The 26,931-nt window shown below is 42.2% G+C and overlaps 1 protein-coding gene across 1 annotated transcript; it reads right to left on the minus strand.

Annotated features, from left to right (window-relative positions):
* On the minus strand, positions 1–26,931 carry siah1 (siah E3 ubiquitin protein ligase 1). Its single transcript, XM_037107759.1, has 5 exons — positions 26,737–26,931; positions 9,496–9,552; positions 4,193–4,374; positions 3,517–3,813; positions 1–2,335 (listed from the first exon to the last, which is right to left on the minus strand). The coding sequence occupies exons 2-5, from the start codon at positions 9,503–9,505 to the stop codon at positions 1,964–1,966; spliced, it is 861 nt and encodes a 286-aa protein (XP_036963654.1). The 5' UTR covers positions 9,506–9,552; positions 26,737–26,931; the 3' UTR covers positions 1–1,963.

Consider the following 26,931-nt stretch of genomic DNA (forward strand, 5'->3'; position numbering starts at 1 on the left):
TATGAAAAAGATAGATTTATTTAATGACAAATTAAAACAGAAAAGTTGAAGGAGAGCAGCAACATTACTGAGACTCCACATGAAGAGAAAGGGAGAGATGATTGGCTTGACCTCCCTCCCTCCTCACAGAAAAAAAGGAAAGACTTAGCACACAAACAAGAGGACGGAGAGACAAATAGATAAAGAGAAAAACAATCCAACTCGGAGAAAACAAACCTTCAGAAGAACGACAACTTGCTTTTTAACTACAAACACTGAAGTTTAGCCACAAGTTTTACAACTGCCTTTTAATTTTTGTTTTTAAAAGTCATTACAAAAAATGATAATTATGATAATCTCCATTTAATAATAACAATAGCAACATTGTAACGGTAGAAACTGTCCCTCATTCCTGGTTGGGTGATCAGTCAATCAGTGGTGGAGGCCGACACTGGCAGACAGAGCGAGATGGAGGCAGAGGAGAAACCAAAGAAGAAGAGCGAGGAGAGAAAGTGAGCAGGCTTCTTGCCACATGTCTGTCACACACACACACACACACACACACTTGCATACAGACGCGCGCACACACATACAGACGCACACACATACACAAATACCAGGAGTTCTTCTCTCCTCCCATACAAAAAAAAGACAACTAAAATAATTAAAAAGAAACTGACGTCAGACCCCCTAAAAAAACTGACTCAACTGAAATGCAGTGTTTTTTTTCCTCGTTCTGAAAACAGACAAACAAACAAACAAAAAAATACCCCGACACACACGCAATTCATACACTATTACATCTGTACACACAGCCTGTGATGCAAACAACGGGCGTGTGTTATGTGTGTGTAAGAAATCCACTGTTGTGTCCAATCCATGAAAATAGAAATAAAATAAAAAAGTCCAGGGCTGATGTCACTGTGGGCCTTCTTAAATCCATACAGTATGAGAGCAGAGTCTGTTCTAAATAACTATCAACAACGACAGTCAACTATTTAAAGAGCGTCCGATGCACAATCTTGAGCCTTGGATGGACCAAATGAGCTTGTACGGAATTCCTTTACTGCAGTCCTGGACAGAACTGGATGTCTGCGGTCATGGATGCTATGGCCGTCCAAGTCAATGGGTGGCAGTTCCAGGCCCAGCCATCGACAGCAGGGTCATCCACAAGAGAAGATATCAACCCAAATCCGCAATAAAGAACTTCACGAGCTCTGGGTTCCACTGTGAGCTAGCCAATGCATGAAGACGCCCACTGTGGTGAAGCCCAGCCACAGCCACGATTGTAGCCCTACAAGTGTCGGCAGCGTGTGAAGCGTTCAGTCTGACAGGTACTGAGGTGGATTTTACCAACAGCAGGGAGCGGGTAGGGTGGGGTGGGGTGGGGTGGGGGTGCAGGGGGCGGATAGCTGGTTAGCTACCCAGCACTGACCAAGAGTCCATGTTGAAATCTAGCTTGAGCCTTTTCCTCAGTGTGTAGCTGTCGGGGCGCAGCCATCCTCCAGCATCTGGGGGTGACGGCCGGAGAGTTGTAGTGTGTGAAATGTCTGAGGAGGACTGAGAGGAAGAGAAGAAGGAGACACTAAAACAAGAGCGGTGGGAGAGTTTGACTCAACAGCTTTTTCAGTTTGTGTCCTTGTTTATGACCAAGAGAGCGCCAGACTACATGTGCGTGCATGAGTCTCACATATATATATTCATATATGTTCATGTGTGTGTGTTTAGAAGTCTATAGCCATCACTACACGGTTTATGTCCTTGTTATTCATTCCTCCGCTCATCCATTCATTCATCCATCCATCCATCCCTCCCTCCCACCCCCTGGGCCTCTGAGGCTGCCTGATCAGACAGTCCAGTTCCACATCAAGGGGGGGTGGGGCAAAGAGGAGGGTGCGCTGTGAGGTCACAACTAATTTATCTGACCCCTAAAAAATGCCCCCTGACAATCTGTAACTTTTTAACCCTCTTCGCTTGAAAGTTCTTAGCACATGGAGATGGTGACGTTGATCCCCAGGTTGCCGTTCTCGGCGAATAGCTGTGCGATGGACGTGTCGAACACCAGGCAGTCGCTGTTCATGATGGCCGTGGCGATGCCCTCGTGGATCGAGCGTGGCGTGGCCTCCCAGGTCAGGCGGCGCCGATGTCCGTTGAGTTCCAGCCTGTAGGCGAAGTTCTCGGCCTGCTTGCGAGTCCCGATGAGCTGCACGATGGCGAAGAACTGCTGGTGGCCATCGTACTTCTCCTGCTTCTCCAGCACCAGCATGAAGTGGAAGCCGAAGCACGACTGCATCATTACCCAGTCCACCGCGCCCGGCAGGTTGATATCTGTGGCCAGGAACACAATGTCCTCCCCCTGGACACACATTTTACACGTTAAATCATCATTGCTTCAAAAACTCCACACTTCAGAACTGTACACAGGGAAACCTAATAATCAGATTTTCTATTCTTTTGAAAAAAACATTGCAGATGAGTTGAATCATGATGAACGAAATAAGTACATATTAAAATACACTCGCATAACAATATCTATCATGCAGCAGCCACACAGAATTTATTAAGCACTGGCAAATATGGTACTGTTGTGTGGGTGAGTGTCAGACTGGAGGGAAATGCCAACTGTTTGGGAATATGGACATTTATGATGCTGAACAAGTGGCAGGCATTACACGGTGGGTGGTCACTGCAGTGATTTAACAGTGAAGTTCCACCAAGAAAAATCAAGGGTCAAAATCAAAGCAGCAGGGGCTGAGAAAACAGAGACTAAGTCCCTAGAATGGGGTAATTAAGTGAAAAGAAAATGACAGGGTGCCCATTAAAGGTGCAATATGTAAGAATCAGCCACCTATCAAATTCATACTCAAAACAAATAGGCAGCAGAATTTCACCTAATATGAATTTTAGCTCAATTAGCTGTCCAGCTGCTAATTGAACTGCTAGCACAGGGCCAAAATGGGATGGGGCTAGTTGGATAATATGCTAACTTCAGAAGTTAGCTCTGTAACACAATACATAAACACCAAGATATCAAAACTGCTGGAACAAACATTACGGTCACATAAGGTTCTTAAGTGATGGAAATGCTGTTGACTTCTCCACCTTTGATATGACATAGCAACAGGAGATAAACTAGTCCATTCAGCTCATGAAACCCTTTGGCTTTAGTTTAGGTTTTAGCCAGAAAGCGAACGTTACGCTAGAGCAAGATTCAAAGTCAATAGGATTGTGTACCATTAACAACCAAGAAATATAATTTGACCGCATGTTTAACAACAAGACTGGCTAGCTAACCAGCTTACTGCTGCGCGCCACAGTTCAGATAGACAGTTTAGACTACTTCCTGCAGCTTGTGTGTTCAAAGTGCCTCCTGTGGTGTTCAGAGGAAGATGCACTGAAGGGCTACCCTATGTCTCTTACTTGGGCTATCTGCATTCATGAAGAAAGCTGAAAAGACGGTTGCAACCAGCTAATAAAAATTAAGTACGGTATATGCCTAGTTAATAAAGAAGCTGAGGAGACAAGTCAGTGACTGACCTGCAGTGTGGTGATGGACTTGTGCTGGTGCATCAGGTGAGGCATGACAGCGTCCAAGGAGCCCTGCCACTTGCAGGAGGCGCCGGGGCACGGGCAGGAGTACGGCCGGAACTCACACAGCTCTTCATGCTCTGTCTTGTCAGTGTGTGGCAGGGTGACTTCGCAGCCCGATGAAGCATACTTGCAGGGGAAGAGGACTGAGTTAGCCACCTTCTCCATGGCTAGGTTCCTGATGGAGCCCAGTGGTCCTCGGCAGGTGGGGCAGCAGGTGAGCTTGGGCCGACAGTTGGAGCATACCTGGGAGGGGACGGATAAAACATAAAGTTAAGTGTTTATTTCCCTGAAGTTTTTCTTCTCTTTGATGCCTGCCTGGGAAAGGATGAAATGTCGGCAGGGGCTGAGCACTCAAGATTTGATTATTCGCAGCCATAAAATGCATTCTGTTTTATTAAATCAACACTGTAATAAAGCTTGACTTGTTCAACAATGAAACTGGCTTGGTAATAAAGATTTTCTCTTCCCTTCTGGAAACCTTTGGCACAATGACGATAACTTTTTGCAATTGACTTTTGCGGTATGCAAACAACATCCACACACTTAGCTATGTAAAATATAATGCCTGTGAGACAATCATTACATTTGCTGGCTTTGCTTTCTTTCCTGGCTAAATACGTACCAGGTGTCCGGACTGGCACTGCAGGATGGGGGGTAGGACATAGTCGAAGCAGACAGGGCACTCGAACAGGCTTGCCAGGTCACTGTTGGAGGCGGTGGTGCCTGACAGGGTGGGCACGCGCTGTGAGGGGGGACACTTGGAGGTTCCTGTGGGCAGCGCGGTGGCAGTCTGGCGACTCATTTCTGATAAAGAGGTGGGACGGACATGAAGATGATACTATATCAAATTACCATAACAATATATACTGAACATATTGTTGACAAAAGCTAATTTGTCATCACATGTTCCTCAACAAAAAAAAGAAACATTTTTCACATCACTATCATGGCAGAGCAATCATTAACTTTCAATTCAACACAAAGCTATCCTCATCATCATCCTCATGTCAGACATCACTGTTTTGGCAAGTCTTGTCATGCAGAGAAATAAAACCTCCTTCCTTACCAACGCTTGGAGGAGTTCAACCATTGTTTACATGAAGACATGCAGGTACATGCTAAGCTAATCTATTCTCATCTCATCAGTGGTGCTCAGAGCCAGAATCTGCGGTGAGTTGGCTGGATAATAATCACACTTATACATACAGATTAAAGTATGTGATCTATGCTTATATTATGTATTGATTCATCACATTTATAAAAGTAAAATGAATGATCATACAGTCGTAAACAGTCAGTGTGGTAACCCACTTGTTTCAATCACTGTAGACCAGCCGCACTGTCACATGTGTAACCACAGAGCTTCAGACCATTAACTCTCATGGGAGGGGTTAAACCACCTTTCTATGGCACCACATGAGGAATGAGCTGTGTACACGTCAGTGTCCTCTGCCTGCCTGACAGACTCTCTATGGTCTGAGCCTACTGTGTACTACATGTCTATTATTGTCCCAGCACCAGGCCAGAGCAGCACAGACTCTCTTAGTCACATACATAAAAAAAGAACCGCCAGACAGTAAAGTGAACTCAGATGTGGTGTGCGTGTGTGTGTGCGTGTGGCACTGCTGTTTCCTATCGTGCTGTGCAGTTGCCTTGGTAACAGGTTTGTGGTTAAGTATGGGATGGCCTGTGGAGCAGAGAATAGGAGAGGGGAGAGAAGAAGGGAGTAAAAATGATGGGCAGGAGAATAGCTATGTGTTCAGGAATATGGGACAGAAAGCAGAGCTATTGGAGATGAAGGGAGAGAGGAGGGGATGATGAAAAAAGGGAGGGAGGAGCAGGAAAGGAGGAGGAATGAGACAGCAAAGTTGAGAACCAAGCAGGGCAAGTACGTCACAGATGGACAAAGAGCTAGAAACAAATGGAACATGAAAAGATGAGGACAACGGAGGAGGAGAGACGAGGAGTGAAAAGTGTGTTATAAGCAAAGAGTGGACAACACAGTGTGGGTGTGGAGCTTTCAGAAACAGGAGAAGACAGGAAGATGAGCCTTTTATGTCAGGTCTTTTCAGTGCTGTGTAGGATGACTGTGCATGCCTGCATCTCCATCTACTCTGGTACCTGGCATAGTTCACCATCTTTATAGCCCCACCCACAGACGCGGCACCGGGAGACCCACGGCGGAGGAGCAAATATGGAGAAAAGAGAATATAGTATGTGTGGGAGGTGAAAAGAATCAGGTGGAGAGGGAGTGCAATATGTAGACAGACAATACAACAGCTGGGAAATTAACACCCACCAACAAAATGCTGCCAAAGCTTTGGTCGACGCTGCTCAATCTGCCTGACACAGCAGCTAATTTAACTGAGTCAAGGAACATCATAGGTGGTCTTACAACATTTTCACACTGACAGGACTCTTTTTTTTGCGAAACATGTTGCATGTGTACCAGGGTCATTCTGTCTTTATACTATTTATTGATGACTAGAAGTTAACCTTTTTTAAAAGCTTTAAAAAACAGTTGGATCCATGTTTCTACACACAGTGCTAGGAACCAAGTAATTAGTCCCAGTTCTTCTGCTGAAGATGCCGTCTTAAAATTCAATTATTTGTTTTTTTCCTGTTGACACTTTTGACCACATACCCATGGCTATTTGGATTTGCCCAATAGCCATGGTTACCAAATGCAATGCTTTAATCTACATAACTCCTTGCATAAGCATCACTTTAACATCTAGCCTGGTAGCTGGCAGCCCTGCTGGTGCATCTGCTGGGCCAAAGCTTTTCTGCATGTGCACATGCACATACGCCAACTGCAGGAGACTGGACCTAATGAGAGATAGCATTAGCTGGCTGTAACTGTGCCTGCTGGCTTCTAAACACATCTGCTGTGATGGAGATAATGCCAGCTATTAATAGAACTTCTTAGCTGGCTAGCATGCAAGCTAGCAGCAGCAAAGAGCAGTGGGACTATATTAGCTGAGGACATTCAGCCTGGCCAAGGCCAGGGTCACTGTCTGCTAGCATGCAGGACTGGAATAGCTAACACAGGGTAGCTTCACACAGACAGTCACAGGCTTAACAAATATAGCTCCAATACAATGAAATCATCAGAACTGGTGGCCAGGGTTGGGAACCAATATGGTTCTAAATGATAAACCCAGAACTTGGTATCCCGTACCCAGCCAAGTGCTGGGTACCCATGAACATTTTTAAATTTTGGTTCTGCTTAGCGGTTCCTAAACTTGACATAAAAATTCATAAGTGCATATAAATGCTACATATATCTGCAAGGGCACGGCTAGTATGGCTACCTTTCAGGACCTTTTCATCAGCCAGGACAAAGCAAGGAGCCAGAAAGCTAGTATACATGGCTAGCGTGTCACAGCAGCAATCGTAGTAATTACAGGGCAAAACGAAATGTAAACGAGAAGTTCATTAGCTGCAAGTCAGGCTGCATGTCAAATCTTCTGAAACATTTAAGTCAGCATAGCATCGATGAACGAGTGAACAAATGTACTGCGTTCAATGTCTTGCAGTCTCCGAGCTAGATTGTGTTAGCCTCTGCCAGTGCCAGCACATCGTAAGGATAATACATCCATACATCTTTAAAACTTACCCCGCCCCTCTGTTTTTATACCTCCATTTGTTTGCAGTTAGGTGTCGTGCACTGCCCCTGAATGCACTTTAGTTCATTGAGAACCGGGACTGATGAGTAATAATGGAATCGATACAATCAAAACAATACCCAACAATCTGTTGTAGATAGCTTGCTTCATGTTTGAATCTTGAGTATTTCTAAATTCATCCAGGTCTTGTGAAAAAGAATTTAAAATTGTTTTTTGGTTGTGTATAGATATAGCAAAGTTTGAAACTTGCCATGTGTTTCTGTCGGTGTTTTCAGCAAGCTTAATAACAGTTGAACAGTCTTCTTACTATGTACTAATGTTAGTGCATTACTAATTTTCAAGAAATACAAAATATTGCTATGTCCTTATGTGTAATATAAATAGATGGTGTTGAACATTACACTGACTCCAATCTGCTCACACCAACAGCACGACCTTATACTCACAACTGACCCATACCATGTCCTTACATCATTACTTTATGTCCATGTGTGATGTAGCCATGTCTTTGGAAGAAAAGAACATCTTTTTGCACAAAGCTGCAACATGTAAGAAGTGACTACCTGCAAAATTCAAAACAAATAGCATATTGCTACAGTAACTGCTACTTGCTGCTTAGCTGTTAACTAGTTAGCTCAGCTAGCCACGCAGCTGGCAGTCCAAACTGGGAATGTGGGGAACCAGGTAGTGCTGGTGTTTAAACCACTAACAAAGGAACTTCAGACCTGTTGGTGCTAGCTGATTAGCATGCTTACTTCAGTCTATGTGTTTGTAACACAATACGAAGATGTCTTAAAGTTTCTAAAATTCTCTCATAAATAAGCCCCAATAAGGATTCTTGACTAGTCACTTTGTATGAGTGGATGCTTTCTGCCAACTGTGAGTTTCTGTGTGAGGAAGTCTGGTTGGTTTTGGGTGTGGTTGATGGGACCTGATTTCAAACAGTGCAGTGCCATCTTATGATGTGTGACCACTTGAAAACAACTAGTGTCAAAGGGGGTAAGAGGGAAATTTCCATGTGCCAGTTTGCCAGTTTAGACACTCAAATGTTAAAAAGGTAAAAGTAACCTACAAAAGATGAATTGGATACAGTACACCAAGGAATACTGACTACAGCTCAATCAGCAGAATTACTGTATGGCTGAACATATCTGCCTCAAACAGATCAACACTGAAGTCTCGCGGTGATGAAATGTTTGAGATGCCACACCCAATCACAGTGTGAGTGAATATAAAGTATTGTTTTAATTCAGCCATGAGGGTTTCATGAGTTTCAAGGTTATGTTAAGTCCATTTATCGTTTGATATCATCAGCCACTGCTTTTCACTGATGCACACAGACCAAGTGTAGTTGCCATCGATGTGGTATACACACACTTTTGGGTCAATGCCACTACCAGTAGAACTAACTGACAGCAGTATAATGGCTGAAGGAAAACATACACTTTCAGAAAGACATGCCAAATTGTTTTGGCGGTGGTGTAAACATTATTTCTGACCCAGATCTTGCCTGACTAACAGCAGCTACTAGCAGACTGCACAGAAGGCTACAACAAGTATTAACAAGTCCAGCTAAAGGGAGCCAGTGGGGTGATAAAGTATCACCTGTATAGTTGGCAGATGGGGGGGGGGTTACAGTTTACAAGGCTTCTGGGTTTTAGTTTTTAAAATGTAGACACTAAAAAGAACTAGTAACTCATTATGAATGATACTTCTCCAGAGAACCCTTTTAACCAAATTATACATTCAACAAAAAGGAACAAGAAACGGCCGATAGAAGGTAGAAAAAACATGAGCTCAGAGGAGGCTGGGGAGACAAAGAGTGAGTCAGCTAACCAGATAGAGAGAGGGCAATAAGCACATACTGCGCCATGTCAAGGAGATGGAGGAAACGATGAGGACAGAAAGAGGAGTACAAACAATGACTGTGCAGATGGTCCTTAAGCGTTCATAAGGAGCAGCGCAACAGTGAAGGGGAACGGATGGAGCAATGTGTAGCTAATAAAAGGGCTAAATAAAAAAGGTAGTGGCAGACAGGGATGTCAAGTTCCACACCAGTCTGTGTTGGAGAGAGAATAAATGGTGCAACAAGCTGCCCAACTAGAGTAAACTAAGCTCCAAATCCTCAAACAGGAAAGAGGTCAAACAACAGCCATGAAGCGAAGATCAGGACACACCCAGTGAAATTATCCACTGAAAACAATTTGGGAACCATTGTCTTCAAGCACAAATGTAGACTGACAGGAAGACGGATGCAAAGGGTGGAAAAAACACCATCAGAAACATAGATACCCACCTTCGTCCATAAGATTTCCAAATAAGGCTTTCGTCTTCTCTTGAAATGTGGGGACCTCTGTAAAGAGAAAAAAAACAAGGTAAACAAACATGACTTTGAAGAGCAAAGATAGAAAAAAAAATAGTGTCTGGGAATCAAACCTAACTAATAACATCCCAACAATAAACCCACAAAAACCATGATGTCAGAGACAGCGAGTTAAACATGGCGTCCTTTGTGGTAAATGGACATCTTCGTTCACTGGCCTGGTTCTGTCATCTCTGAAAGTGGGTGTGACACATGCTCCAGTCAGTTCACATTTGAAGCAGACCCGATTTACATGATGACACAATCTAATGTTTATGGGTGCTATCTCTGCTGGGCCAACAGGCTATAGGAGGTGAAGAAGGGCACTGCACGCCTCGTGCACTCGAACTGCAAAAATGCTCATTCAAGCAATTTAAGCCACTTACTGCGCTGCTAATGCAACGTGAAGAAGAGTAGACTTCTAAATTCATCGATTCCTACTGTGCTGTCTCCATACTGTTTTCCCAGCACCGCTAATTTATATTTCATAAAGCAGATAAAACTCCATCCATCAGTTTAGGTTTGTATCTGTGTCAGGATCATAATATGCTGATGCAAGACCATCATTCTCCAGAAGTGGCTGCCAGCTGGTTGAACTCTGTTCACCAACACAGTTTGATAAGCTAAGTGCTTAATCTATAGGAAGTCATCACCTAAGATAATGCTAATTCATCCTTAGATTTTGCTTAGATGTACAGATATGTTTTACCATAGTTCTTACGTGCTAGCTCAGTTCTAGCATTCATGCTCAACTTTAAGTAGCAGTAGGAACTTTTCCCACTACACCACAGCTAAAAGCATTCTTATAACCCTCTTAGCCGCAGGCTGATGCTCTGGCTACTGACAGGAAACGTTTAATAAGAAACTGTCAAAACCTTATTAATTTCTTGTATAGTGGTCGTTTAATTTAACAAACTAGTGACACTGTGTGACCCATTTCTGAATAAAAGGGCCACACACACCACACCATTAAAACAATTCTAAAAAGGAAAGCTGGCCTATTTTACGCTTGCAGAGTGGATCTCTATGGCACATACGCACCAGTCTTACACCTGGTGCAGCCAGTTTCAGCGATTACAACTGAAGCTTAAGAGTTGCAGCAGCTACCTGATGAACAGTCCACATACATTGTATAGCCAGTCTGTACAAAAGCATTCACACTGGCACAATTCTGGTCAGCACCATAATTTAAGCCAAGTGCTTGCTAGCCCAGCTCCGGAGCAGGGTTGGCCCCAGATTTGTACAATAGCCCCATTAAAATCAACTAAATAGGTTGTGTGTGTGTGAATCGGTGGAAAACCCGAGTACTTGGACATCAACCCTGGATTACGAATTTGTTTTTAGACAAGGAGCCAAGTTATTCCAGAGTCATCTCTTAAGAATATGCAGTAAGAAAAGTCCTAGTGCTATAATGTTTTAGCACACTTTGGTTTAATGACGCTCTCAATTTTTTTGCATCTACTACAATATATAAGCCGATCTGCTGCAGAAGGGCAGTTCTCTGCTGATGGAAACACGAATAGTGAAGAAATACACACAGACTTTCTTCAAGAAACAGTTGGAAACGGTCTCATGATGCATTCTATATCAGAATCCAGGCTCAGTGGGTGCACATGTAGTCCACAGCATAAGATCACTGTTAGAAGTTTTGGATGTGAAAAGCAATAACTCCATTACAACTTGTCCATTTGTGTTCACTATCAACTGAAGGAGATCACCAGTTTCCACTCGCAACACTGTTATAAAAACACACAGTGGCAACACCCACAAAGTTTATTTTCTAAACAGGACTTATCTGCATGTATTCTGAAGCCAATTTGTAGTTGTACAAATGGAAAAGATAACAGTATTCATTGAAGATGCCCTTTCACCACTACTGCCAGTTTACATGCACACAAACAGTCAACTCATGTGACTATGGCCGCCGTGTAAGAAAACTGGGTCTCATGTAAACATTACACACATCACCTCCACAATCTCCTCAGACAATGTTCATGCTAGTATGCTAGTATTGCCAGGACAAATTTGCTGCACTGGGAGAGACTAAACTCTAGTTCTTTGATTGTTTAATCTGTCTTCACTGTGTGTTAAGGGCAACTAACATCTTAACACAAACTTGATCTACAACCCTGATACCAAGAACTCTGGTACCGTGTGAAATGTGAATAAAAACAAGATGCGAGCCAAAACTTTCCTAGAGCTCTGTTGCTCTTATCCAAGCTTGTGTAAATTTAGAATAAGTTTATATGTTTAATTTGTTTTACACAGGGTCCCACAATTTTTAATCATGATTAAGGCAATATAAATAGATTGGCTCAGCACAGTTGTACTACAATATATTACACACAGTAACTGTGTATGGATGAATATAGTGTCAAATGCAGTTTGAGGCTGATTATCAAAGGAAAACTAAAAGCTAAAAGTTAGAAAATGTTACTTAGTCTAAACAGCAATTAATTAAAATATTGTTCTGCACATAATATTTTGGTATGGGAAATTTAAATAATTTGAGGCTCCTCATTAGATAAGAACTGAAAATATGGGGCTGTGACTAAAACACAGTAGTGCAAATCAAAGTTATTTTTTTAAGCTTTCTGATGCTTAGACAGGTTTTCTGTCATTCTCCCTGACATGCCAAGAATTAAAAAAAAAAAACCTTCCACAATTTACATGATGAAACACATGACACTAGTTACATGTCAGTATTGTCGCCACATCCGTTACATCAATTATGTGTTTTCCAAATGTGCTGACCTTGGTGAAATCTTCTGCACTGTATTATAGGTAGCTCTCCCTAGCTGCAGCATATTAAAACACGACGCGTCTGCTTCTTACAAGATATTCCTCAAACTCTGATCAACCGTCATAGAACACGCTAAAAAGGACAGCTCCACAAGTCTATTAAGATTATAGTAAGGTATCCATATGAACACATATGAAAACAGACTTTGCTTGTAATCATCCCTTCTCTTTATACAGACATTCAAGAACCCCCTTCCGAATGTATTCAAACATTCATGTAGCAAAAGAGGCTTCTGCAGTCTAACTTAGACAAGAGGGTATCTGCCAGTCTTTTTTCTTTCTAGTATAAAATCCTCTTTTTGTTACCATCACTCCACTGCAGCTCAACAGACTGTCCACTGTTCAGAGAAACACAAAGAGGCAATGGCATACTAGAACAGGGGAATACATGCCCTGTATTTGTTCATTCGGATGACTAAAGCCTCAATTGAGCTACATAAACTTTTGAATACGTTGTTAACAATGTGGATATTTTCTCCCATTGCTTCAATTGAAAGTGCATTAGAAAGACATCTCTTTAGAACCACTATGAACGGGAAGAATGATGACATCAAGCAATCACGTTTGTGTTAACACTGTAATTGAAGAATTGAGTGCATGTGAATATAGCCACTGTTGGGCTAATGGAGCAGCACACATTGAAGCATCCATCCAGGAAGGAGAGAGAGTGGCTGATTTTGATGCATCAAGACTTCGGCTTATCAAACACTTAGGAAAGATCGCATTTTCAACAAGTCTCCACTATTTCTAAAGAGATCATGTGATCTATTTCAAAGTCTTTCACAGCAGATACGCATCTCCAGGGAGCAGAGTTTCTGGCATCTCAATCTCTTTAAAAGGGGGGGGTGTGTGTAGGCATTTTATCCTGAAAGATGTTTAAGTCACACAAATTATTCTGCAGCAAGTACTAACTTGCCTTGGACAAAACATAAACACATACATTCACATGATACAAAAAGGCTGAGGAGAAGCACGAGTGGAGGGGGAGGCGGAAAACAAGCTGGGCTTCAACACAAACATGCCATTCTTTGTTCTCAACTCATGGCCCACTCTTTTCTCAGTCACACACACGCATGTTGTGCAGTGTTCGCACACATAATTCACAATGCACACAGGCACGCTTGCTTAATGAGTCTTCTGTACTCACCCACACACAAGCTATTCGACATACAGTACGAGCACTTTTGCTAGCCTGGCTCCCTGCACACAAAGTATCAATTTATCAACCTGACAGACACAGAGCTGCAGCTGGACTCAGCTTTGGAATTTACGACATTTTACAGCACCTTGGCTGCAGCTAAAAAGGACCACTGCGGGTAACACATTGCACCTGTAAGCAAAGGTATAAATGTTTCCACAAGTGTGTGCGAGTTTGTGTGTATCATCTTGTAAACACTCATTCACCTTTAGTCCTGTGTGTGTTTCTTGTAGCTACACACGAGAAGAGTCCGAACAAGGAGTACCAGGGCGGAACTTGCAGTGCTACGCAAGCCGGCTTTGATTTCACTTGGACCAGAGACATAGGGATAAAGCACTCATGCGGCCCCTAAGCTCCATATTTCTCTGCCGTTTTCCATGGAAACCACACACTGTTGCAGCTGGCCGAAGAAAAAAAAAAAAAAAAAAAAAACATACCACGATACAGAGGATCACATTTTTCCCTCCTGGTCCCCCAATTTAGGGAGCAAAAGCGCAGGAGGGTGCGGGGGGAAGCTGTAATGAAAGAATGCAGGGCTGTGTCCAGACAGCCAATGGAGATGCTTAATAGCCGGAAAAATAACAGCCTATGAGGGGATGGGACAAAAGGAGGAGGAGGAAGAGTGATTATGTCTGTGTCCATAGAATCCAAAAAACAAAAATGTCACATTTTAAAATGCTGAAGTCCCTCTGTCACAGGAACAGCATGCAAAGAAGGCATCCATCAGAGAGCTAAAGAGGAACAGCAGGCAGGTTGCTAGGTGCTCATGCTGCAACACAGAGAAGCAGTCAAACTAAAATTAAGTCAACAGTCTGTCAGCAGTCTGTCAGCGTGTGGTCAGCCTGCCACTCCCCTGCTGCTCCCAGTCAGCCACTAGGAACTAAAGGCAACATGAGACAGTTTAGCAAAGTCACTGTAGATTCTCTCCAACAATGGATAATTATCCTTCTACAAGTTCCACCTTTGTTTTTCCTGCTGCCAGATCGTCAGGGTCAGTTTGTCGCTGTATCACTGCATTGCTTTTAAGAGAAGGTAAAAAAAAAAAACAACAACAGATATATCTACTTCCAAATTATTTTCCAAAATTCTAGGCTTGCAGCGCAAAAGTAGACTTCCGTGAAAAAGGAGGGCTGGTTTCTATGGTTTTCTATGAAAAAGAAATCTTGCATGGTGTACAGCAGTTGCTGGAAGAATAATCCTTTGCGACTGAAAACAAAGCCCTGCTCTCTCTGGGTTTCCTGGTGGAAGTGGAGACGGCTGTAGCTAGTGAGAGAGGAACACAAGGGAAAGTCCCAAACAAAGTCACTCTCCCTCTGGCTTTTTCCTCTTAAGCCATGTTCTTTCTGTCCCCTGGAGTGTGGTAGGTGGTCACTGCTGCTGGGTGTGTTTGTGTGCATGACAGAGAAAAGCTAAGCCGGCATCCAATGTCAGCCCAAACTGAGCATGCTCACTCCCTCACCCTTCCCCTTTCTCTCTCAGTGGCTTCCTGCCCAAACACATAACCCCTTCTTCTCCGCAACACATCATTTCTCTTTCGCGCAGACCTTGACATGACTGTTACTAATTTTATTTGCCTTGCTACACTTCATCTTTCACGTCTGTATCTGTGTCCATTTTCCCCTCTTCCGCCCCACTAGCCTCCATGCTTGCTTTGCCCCGAGCCTGCATATTTTGCCTTCTTTCTCCTCCATGGACATTCTCTCCCTCCTTCTCCAACTTGTGTTTCTTTCTCTCGGCCCCCTCCCTCTGCCCGACTCTGTGGTTGTGCAAGTCTCAGATTTCAGCCTTGTCTGGCTGCAGGCTGTACCAGCAGCTGCCCTCATTGACACCATACCTCACTTTCTCACTGCCTCTTCTTTTTTTTTTTTTTTTTTTTTTTTTAAACTTGCTGTTTGCCACAATGTAATATGTATATTTATCACACTAAGTTACCTCAAATGGCTGAATCTGAGAAATTTGTAAACCCCTGGGAAGTGTGGTGGATCTTACCACTGATTTCAGGCTTTTGCAAAATTACAGATTTGCCCAAAAACCACACTTTGCAGATCAAAACAATATGATGTTGCTCTTCAGAGGACTACACTCCCTATGATGGGTCAAATGTTAACATGGTACTTTGTAGAAACAGTCTAGCTATGTAACCCTTTGCTCATTTCTTTCACAGACTCAATCCGGCACACACCCTAGCTCCCTCTTCCTCTCCAAAAACACACACACAAAAACTGAGCCAGCCAGGAAAAGAAGCCCAAGTGAAACCAAAATATGACTGTGAGCCAGAATGTGTCCGTCAGCAGGAGAGAAAGTGATAGCTTGCTAAGTGCACATAGAGAGAAAGATGTTGGCTGAGTTAACATGTAGCACTAAACAGCATGCTGGGTGCTCTGTGAAAACACAGAAATTCTAACATTTAAAGCGCCGCATATCATCGTACTAATGCACTGACCGCTTGCACAAACCTTTTGTCACCATAGTTGTCCATTTTGAAACATACTGTTGACAGTAGCATTAACTAAAAAGCTGCAAAGAAATGAATATCCTTCCTCGCTATTCTTCTGCACAGCATTATGTCAGACCAGTACATTGATCTGATCTGATCTAGAATCAGAAGAAGAAACTTAAACCAGAAAACTGTTGGTCGTTTCGCATAACACATGACTTAAGTGCTTCTCAAAATAGTCTCAAAATTTTCTATTGATAACCTAATTGTTTACTCTGCTAATGACAATGTCGTTCACAACAAAGATGAACAGCATATTGGGTCAAAAGGTCATTTGAAGATTCAAAGATTCCACGAGGAGGGAACGGGTCTATGAGTATTAACAACAAATCTTATTAGAGCTATGGAACATTAAACACCATTTTTTCTCAATATATCTGAGTCTTTCATACTTTCAGGAATACATAAACTAAAGGTTAGGAACCTCTTTTGAAAATGCAAATATTAGAAATGATCAGTTATCTTGCTGGTGTCGGCCATGAGAAACCGGCAATCAATAGGGCTGAATGAGTAAAAAAGTTCAAATCGAAATTCTGGTTTGAAACTAGGCGCAGAGGCTGCAATTCATTTTGCTGCTCATTATCATCATCATCATCATCATCATCATCATCATCATCATCATCATCATCATCATCATCATCTCATTCAACTTGCAGTATGTGCAGTATTTAGATGCTGCTCCTGGGCCTGACACATTACAGTGTCTAATTATTTACAGAATGTCGCATTATTCTCTTATTGGAATATATTTATGACTTTCTTTAAATAACTTAAGTCACGACTTTTGTGGTAATTGTGTGTCTCATTCTTATATGCTCTACACCAATTGAAAAAAAAATTAACAGTTTTTGGCAGCAATTCATAGCTTCAAGTACTTATCCTTACATTACAATATAGATCAGTTAATGTTTTGATGGTCTATCAATATGGTAATGCTCCATCACACATTTTTAATCTATAACAAAGTGAATTTTGAACCGAAGCTTGACCTAAAAATTTCATTTAAATACAAATTGCAATATTGGTCAGAAAACGTGCAATTATGATTGTTTTTTTCCACATCGCTCAGCCCTAGTAATCATCGTTATTAGCTGAAGAATAACAATTTTGTGCTTCTGTATTCACAATGCATATTCTGTATATCTCCTTGATTCTGGCTAAGCTACCACTGTGGAAGCACTTTAGATTTGTTCAGCATAATAAGAAGACAGACACACTGCTGCTGTATTCTCTTCACTGCCGTCACACTACATCTGTTCACATTATCACCAGACAATATAAACTTAATGCAGTCAGAACATCAGCAGCACAAAATATGTGGGGACAAAAAGAACCTGCTGTGGCACACATACACATTGTGGGCTATAAAAACAGCACTAGTGACACTATCCAATGCCAAGACTGTGTTATTAAAGGGGCAGGGCAGCAGATACAACAATGAACCATCTGGACCAAGCAGCAGTTCACCACCAGAGACCCAAACACTTCATCACCTACAGCCAGTGGTTTATAAAAGGGGGGAGAATGGGTGTTGGGGGTGGGTGGGCAGATCATTTAGATCTTCCACAAGTTTTAGCAATGCAAATGTCTGAAAAGATTCATGTTCAAGATGCATCATTGAGCTGAAATTAAGGGAGAGCGAGAAACAACAAGACTTGTGAGTGTGAAACATAAAAAGGCAAACCATCATGGGGCAGTTGTAAAACACACTACAATAGAGCCGAGCACAAGCCCACATTTCCATATGAAATGACTCCTGTTCTCAAACCCTTTCACAGTCCGGCTCGTACTAATCCGATACAAGTCGCTGAAGCAGGGTCAGAATAAAGGCACACATTTTTTTCTTTCCTCGCGTGCTTTGATTACATGAAGTAGTCATTTGCAATGAAAAGAAATATCACTTGACCTGCCAATGATTTGCCATTTAACAACATTTGGAGGAGCTTATCACACTTGATGAGATTTAACTGGTCTCAATACCCAAGTACATCCACACGTCAGTACTGAGGTAAATCTAAGATTTGGTTGCTGTATACAATCAGGGGTGCAGCAGTAAACTTTTGGTACCGGCTCCTAATTGGGTCGGTACCAGGGTACCACTAAGATTCTGGACAAACAATACTGTTATCTGTAATTTTTCAACTTTTTTATTACGATTCTTTATCTGTTTTTGAACATCTACCGAACTGTAATGACTACAAACTTAACAACAAACTCCGTGACTTGATGTCGCAGAAACGAAACCGGATGCCGCTGCCATGGTGCTGCAGTCTTTAGTGTTAGCCAGGTTGCTAACTTTGCTCGCATTGTTATAGCAATCAAACATGCCGCATTCCTTTAGCTTCATACTATGCATGCGCTCTAAGTGTTTGGTGATATTGCTCACCCTGAAATTCAGCTGGATACTGTCTGCTGCGTTACAGCTTCTGATCTTTTTATCTATCTATCTATCTATCTATCTATCTATCTATCTATCTATCTATCTATCTATCTATCTATCTATCTATCTATCTATCTATCTATCTATCTATCTATCTATCTATCTATCTATCTATCTATCTATCTATCAAATTACATGTTGTAATATCTATAAGAGTATCGATAAGTATCGGCACCGGCATCGATAAAATCCTAACGATATACATCCCTAGTCAGGGCATTATATTTTATGATACGTGAATACAGCAACTGTAGGCTGTTTAGGCAAATCTGTAAACAGGTTATGGGAATCACTGCCGACACAAAGTAATTCATTGTCACCGTTAGAAAAGAGAAAGGTTACACAAACTGTGTAATGCCTGAGTGAACAAGCCAATGGCAGCTCAGAATGTATTCATTAGGAGCCAATTCACTTTTAATGAGAGGGACTCCCATCTGGCTTGGAGCTAGATAAGGTAACAGAGGAAACCACATTCTCAGGATTCAGGCTGGTTTGGCCTCAGGTGCAGATGCCACCTGACTCTGTTTACTTCTTGTGGTTTGTTTGCAAAAGTACTCTCATGTTAAGCTAAGACAAACAGGTCTTCTGATTCAGGGACACTTTTTTAGATTCATGAAGAGCTCTAGTCAGAGCGAAGGATCAACTATTGATCTCGTCCTTGGTTATTAATATAACTCATCAGAAGAACACGTCTGCTTGATGACACAATTCTCTCACTGACTGTACTTCCAGACATAATGAGCTGGGTTTTATGACATTTCTAGAATTAGAGTAAAATATGTTAGATTGTTATAGTTATGCCACACATTTTGTTCGATACAAGTGCAGAAATATCACTGGGATTCTGCGTAACTGCCAGTCTTGGCTGAAAATTTCCTCCCCGAATAAAACAAAAAAAACAACATTTGAACATTTCTTTTGGGGATTAATGTTGTAATTTCTTTTACTTTGGCAGTCACTTATATTCCACAGCAGGAAAAACTACTGAGTAACAGTGCAGCTCAGCAGCTGGTTACCATGGAGAATCCACACAGAGCTGGATATCGGGGCAAAGACAAAATCAAGCTACACACACAAAGCCTCAGACCTTGTGTTTAACATGCAGACATAGATGTGCATCATGCGTACACACACACACACACACACACACAGGCAGACACAAAGAGAGCCATAAAGCAAGCAGGGACTCCCTTTGGCATTAATAACAGATCTAGAATTACCTCACTGCTACAGAGCCAGTGAGTCACTCTCTGCCTCTCTCACTCACGCTCACACACACTCCTGCATCAGGCCAGCACGAACAGCTGTCATTCTTGCGAGGACGAGCAGAGTATTATTCACTGGACATACACTCCTGCTGATGTGCCAGGACAGTACAAAAGCACAGGTGTGCTGACAAGCTACAGTAAGTCAGTGAAGTACGTATATACTAACAGATTAAATATCATCTGAAAGCATCAACTGTTTGCGAAGTGGGAGGAGTTATTTTGGGAATCCCTGGTTTCTTGACGTAAGAGTCTTATTCATTACTCCCCATTCACAATGTTTCATGACTCACAGTTGGAGCACTTCTAACGGCTGTGATTGGTATGGAAGTCTAATGGTTGAAAGCACAAGCTTGGGTACATTAAAAAACTGAGGTGCATCTAAAATCATCCAATTGTTGAGATTAAAATTCTGCGAAATGCACAGGTAACTGCCAGTCAAAGTTAAAGACAAAAGTGTGAAAAAACTGCAAAACATCTACAGCTTTGATTAATTCTCTTTTAAACTGTTGTCAAGGTTGAGTGCCCTCCACGACTATGACGCCATGTTTTGTTCTCAACTGTGTTGAATTTGCCATCACTCTGATTCGAAAATCTGACCAGCCAACCCAAAAAGGTAATACAGTTTGAGGCAAAACATTTCTGGTACCCGTGTGCCTCTCCATAGTAGAATTCATTAGTTATTCATTTATTAATTATCCATTTAGGTATAAGGTCAAATATTGTCATTTATGATTTTGTCAATTATACTAAACACTACAATATGATGTGTGCCACGTAATTACATCTAGATCACTGTAAGAGTCTTAAGAACCTGTTCAGAAATGTCACATAAAACATGATGATCGCCTGTCTTATGCCATGTGACACTAGCCAACGCCTTACAGAAGCATGCACAAACACACACAGCTGAGACAGCAAGATCACCTTCAGCACATAAACAACTCAGATGGACTACAGATGAATTCAAATACGAGACTAGTCAATCAAGCTTTCTGTAGAAAGTTGAGGAGGTGAAGTTGAGGCTGGTGAAGCAAATTTTGAGCATTTTTTTTTGTGGAACAAATTATCTGGTGCTGAAAAGAATGTTCACCATCACGTGTGCAAATTAAGAACGAACCTTAGTCAAGCAGCATTTCCCCGATCTATTGAAGCATCTTAGGCATCACAAGAGAATACAGTCTGACAAATGTGGTAAGCAAAAAGAACATGTTTGAGCACCTTGATACACATTTTGTATGTGTAATTATTAGGGCTGTCATACAGTTGATGCAGTAATGATGAAAACTCCTCCTAACGACAGAACATTTCACGCACACACACACACACATCTTGCCCACCGTAGTTTGGGAAATCAAGAAAGCGATACAGCAGTAATGTTGTGGACGCAAGCAGAAACAAACCTTGCTGAGAATAAATGGATAAAGAAAAGGATGTTTTGAATACAAGTTCAGTTTCAGAGCCCTGTCAGTAGGTTCTCTCAACAAGAACAAACTTCTTTGCATTAACTGTCGATGTGAACCGAGTTATCACCGTCGAGTCTCAAATACCACTTGCTGGCCAAGCACACAGCTGAAGCAGAGAGCCCTCATCCCCCCTGCTAATGGGGTTACAGCTTTGCAGGCCGTTTAACAGCAGACCTATTCACGCTGTCCTTTGAGTCCTGGAATTGTGCCGAATTTCCGCATCCCTGTCTGTGTGAAAGGTACATATGCAGAGGGGGGGGACAGTTTTGCTACAGTTCTGATGATCCTCCCGAGGTTGATTCAGAGCTACAATAGGGGCGAGCCAGCGTCTGTGAATGGAAAAGTCGGAGGCGCTGACCAGGGCAACTTATGAGGAAAAAAAAAAACAGCAGTTATGCGGGGAAAAGCCCGTCATCCTGTCTGTCCTACCAACTCTTCATCACATGCTGTCTGAAAATGAATGGTGGTGATTAAGTGACATGTGTTTGTCTCATTACACTATTGTGTTGTTGTAATTACTGTCTCTGGAAACTTGCATTGAAAAATCACCTTGATGGTCAGCCCTCCCAACAAAGAATTTGTGAACTTTCCACCAGAAAACAGCATACCTCCCCATGAGTGAGAGTCTGACAGGGTACTGTTTACTGATGGCGATTAAGTAATTATATAACTTGGAGTGTAACTTTTTCACTTTCCAGGATGCATGATGGGTCAGGATCTCATTACTATAACTGCATCCATATGATTATAAACTGTCGATACATGCTTAGATTCACAGGCAGACACCAGGGAAACACACTGAAAAATCTATGTATTGACACACTGAAGTGGCTTCACGCTGGAGCTGCTTGGATCAGTGGGAACAAACAAAGGCAGAGAAATGGCAAGCGCTCGCTGTGCCGATAATACAGAGTCTTTGTGAAACGGGCTATGGTTTAGTTACTGTAACTTATACAAGTGTAAAGTTTGTCACTACATTGTGTGAGTACTACCAAGGAATGTTACATTTAGTTGTTGAGTTTTTCTCTTTTTCTTTCAGTAAAGACAGTCAAGGCATGCAATTGCCGTTTCATAATTCACACAACTATCTATGGTCAAAGTTGTCATATTTAAGGTGCAGTTATTGTTTCACAGCATCAGCTAATGTGAGTAACAAGCACCAAACACTCCATTTTAAAAGTTCCAGGCAGCTGACGGTAGCCTTTGAGCAGCACAGTGAATTCATTTTTCACTAGTCTATATCAAGCAAACATTTAAACTTTTGATGATAAAAAGGCAGCAAACATCCTCTCCTTCATCATTCACTCTTTTGAAGGTTTCTTGTGAAGAATCAAATATTTCAAAGTGTTAAACCAGCAGGAAAAGAAGGCTTTATTTGTCTATGTTTTCATAACCTAGCCAATTATGAGCTTGACCTCTGCCTGCTTGAACTTCTCCACAGATTGGGCGCTTCCAATGCAACTTCAGCTGCTCTGCACAACAAACTCTATGAAGTCATTCAAAACTCAATAAACTTACTTCACACAGACGGGCATAACCCCTAAATTCCACCTGATCCATGTTCTGTCCATCTCCGCTCCGCCACGTCAGACACCGAAACAGCAACATAACATCTGGTTACTTTTCATAATAAAACATTCCATGTTGACGCCAGCACGAAGATTAAAAAAAGGGGGACAAATCCACTCACTTCTGTTTGTTGTTGTGTTTATCACTCTCACACACACACACACACACACACACACACACACACACACACACACACACACACACACACACACACACACACACACACACACGATTCTGTAATTATCGCTCAGACCCGTAGGTCTCGAGTTGTCTGGCAGTGCTGCGACATGTTGCACTAAAAATGCTGTTACAGAGTAAAAGAAGCAAGAAAGCCAAGCTGGCACAGGTGCAACGATACAGTGGGAAATTAGTTCTTAAACATTCACAGTCAATATAAGTCGATATTATAGACAAAGCTGCGTGTAAACCACAGCTTTGCGTCCATGAACATAATTATGTGGCCTCCCAGAGATGTTAATTGGATCAAACCAAGTGACTCCTGATTCCAAAAAACACTGCTAATTACAAAAAGTAGACAAAATTTTTTTAAAAAGTGGCCAATTTGTAATAATTCCCAACTCGACAAGTATTGATGCTTTGGGATGGCGGCAGACACGACCTACAAAAACAGTATTTGATGAGTTGGGGATAACTAAAAAATCATCTTCCCTACAAGTTGGACCTTTAAGCATGTGTATCCACAATACAGTCGTTAACAGACTGACAAATCTACTACCTCTAAAACATCCTATATCATGTTTAACGGGTGTCTGTGCCACTGGAACCACAACTGTCAGTCACATATGGTTACATAATCGTCACTGCAGAAGGCACAATATAAACGAATTCAGCCTCCCATCACTATACCCACAGATAAGAGGTAGAATAAACACTAAGGGAAAATAACAACAGGGAGGCCGCATATGAACAGAAGTCACACTGTTCAGCTGGAGAACATCCCACTGGTGCACCAACGTTTCCTCTTTAGAGGGGAAAACCTTGAGGAATGTGAGAATTCAGCACACTGCTGATGTGTGTTTAAATGCCACCCTACCATGACCCAATACTGCAGTGACTATATGAAAACAAAATATCATTAGCAGTTGTGGCATGGCATCTTGGGAACACCACTGGCACTATGCTGAGTTCCATGCACAGTTTTGTAATATAACTGACAATTGGCTTGGTTTTGTTTATTTTGAAAATGTTTGAGAGAAGCTCTTTGTTTTAGAATCTCAAATGTGAGTATACTCGGCTAATCTCTGTCATAAATGAGAATGAATGTGAATATTTTGGTGTTTGGGACTGTCAGAACAGGCAATCAGAATGTTTTATATTTCTCACTAAAGAACTTGAGCGGATGCATAAGCTTTCCAAACACTGCCAACTGTACTGCAAACTGTTGCTGAGTTTGTGCCACTACAAATTAAGCTAACTTTTCAGCAAACACGTGAAATACGTGAAAAAGCCATCCTCCATTTCTTTCCTGCATTTTACTGAGCATATCATTTCAATCCATGACATAAATCCCTGTCAACAGGGCATCTGTTGACATCAATCCACATATGAAAACCACCCTGGTGGCTACATTACCAAACGACTAAGCCTCTCTAAAAGCCACGGAAAACCCTCAGGTCAAAACAAGTTCATCTCTGTTGCTGCATTATAGACAACTACCACTGTACTGACCACAGTCAGCACAAAACAAGACGCCAATTTTTTGCTCAGAATTTTGTATGTGTGTCTAAGTGTATGTGTGTGGGGCTGATTAGAATTTTTAGAGTGTGAGAGCTTGTCGAGCATTACCGAGTAATTGACACCCTGGCCTGACTCGCCTGGTAGTTTTGATGCACTCGTAGGCCTGATCAACTCGAACTGGTCAGAATGACAGGTGACACACATGTGGGTGTCCAAGAGTTTTCAAAGAAAAAAGGTCTACTACGATTCTTTTTGTGGTTGGACATTCTGGCAGGTTTTCATTTGGGTCTAGAGCCCAGGCTTTTTTCTGGATTTAGTCCCACTACTATATATCTTATATCGATTCTAAAGTGAAACTTCAATATAGGCAACAAATGTGACCACCTCTCTCATAATCAATATCACGTAGCACTCATGCTCACCATACAATAAAAAAAGAGTTCTAATTAGGAGGTGAAATCATCCAAAGGAAAGGACCCCTGCTGCTGAGCAGACTAATGACTGCTGTGTCATCGCACTGCAGAAAGTCAAAGTCAAAATACAAGCTTCAGGCATAGCTGCTTTATGTCATAGCTATCTATATCAGTAGATACCAGAACATTAACTTTGGAACTTTAAAAGAGCGACTATGGCTAAACAAACACTGCAACATATTTGCAACTTTATCTGGATATGGACCAGAAGTTAACAGGGTCTATTCTAGGCAGAGACCAATCCTCCATCCAAGTTTGCTGAAAATCAGTTCAGTGTTTTTTGTGTAATCCTGCTGACAAACCAACAAGGGGGGGACTATTATGACCAAAAAATAAGACAAAATAGATTCCTTAACATTTCCCCATTTCATCAAGCTGACTATTAATATACGATTAATTTTCAATACAACTTTTGTGGGCCATTTGTAGCAGGAAAAAAACATGTCAGTGAGGGTTCAGCCTCATCAGCGGTCAGCCTCCACTTTTATGTTAAATGGGATGTCGTGTCTTCTGAAAACTACTCTACTGTAAGAAGAATGCACTTCCTATGTTTGTGCAATATGCTATAAGCTAGGTTCACAAGCATTTGTGTATTTTTATATTGATGAGATGCAGTTAGTCAGAGAGCTATTCCAGTTTTGCCTGTCATGTACTGGTATTTATACATCTGAGGTCTTCGCACTGATGGTGACACTGGAGTCATTTCAACATGAAAAAGATACTGAACTGATTCTGCACATCACATCATCACATTATCCCTGTACCCTTTACTGTACACCATGTCATTCTTATGAGCTCATTAAGTTTGTTGATCTCTAGTAGCTCCCAGCATAGATCCATCCCATCTCGACCGTATCTGAGACCGCAATAACCGGAATTACAACAGACATAGCAATTTCCTAACAGACTGAAGTCACTTTATCATAAGGTCACACAGTGATGGCCCTGGAGTTTCTGACAGCATGGCTCATAACAGATCGACAGGTGGTGCGCTCTGTTCAGCTGCTGCACGCGCGATGCACACATAGGTGAGCCAGTAATGATGAGTTAGATGATGATGATGATGAGAGCCATCTGAGGAACGACAACAACTAAAAGCTGACATTCACTCGTCCTCCCCTTAGAGTCAGGTCAAACACACGCAGTCACGGTGCATCTGTCAGTAGCCACCATCGTTACTTTGAGTAAACATTCGTCATCACTTCCTCCACAGCCGTCATTAAACCAGGTTATGCCTGTAACGCTGCTACGCAAAACAATGACATGATGGGTTTCTGTTGACCTGAACTAACCTGCTTTGAGAGAAAACTGGCCTTGTCTGACCAGGCAGACGACGGCGTAACCGAGCTAGCACGAACTGTTTCAGACATACAAGGCCTCGTCTTGCCGTAAAGCAGTGCCCCTTAGCACACTAGCTAGCTGAATTGGTGACTTGCTAGCTTAGCAACTGTGTGAGCAAGCTAGGAAAAAGATGCCTTAACGTTCTTCGTGCACACTTGAGCGGACGTTAACAACAACGTTTGCCCACCAGACATTCCCATCGACTACACACCGCAGACAGCCGTGCATCTTAAAAAGCAACAGACAGGCTGCCGACACGGCTAGCAAGCTTTTTGCCAAAGCAGAGCTAGCTAGCTAGCTAACAGCCAACATTAGCAGCGCGCTAATGAAGGAAGCTAACGTCTGCTACAGCAGGGCTGTTGTTTTTCCCAGCACACACTACACTCGAAAATCCGATGTTTCACTCGCGACGGCACACCCGCTTACCTCGGACGAATAATCCTTCAGCTCACTGCAGATTAATGGTTGAATGTATGGCAAGGTGGTAGACACAGGATCCCTCTTTATCGTCTTTCATTCGTTAGCTCGGTGTACACATTCGCACAGCTCCTGTGGCAGAGACGAGACGCCAGGCGTTAAGTACCAGCCGTTCCGGAGCGCGCACAGTTGTTGAAGTTTGTC

The sequence above is a fragment of the Acanthopagrus latus genome, chromosome 8, assembly GCF_904848185.1.
Source record: "Acanthopagrus latus isolate v.2019 chromosome 8, fAcaLat1.1, whole genome shotgun sequence".
NCBI classification, from domain to species: domain Eukaryota; kingdom Metazoa; phylum Chordata; class Actinopteri; order Spariformes; family Sparidae; genus Acanthopagrus; species Acanthopagrus latus.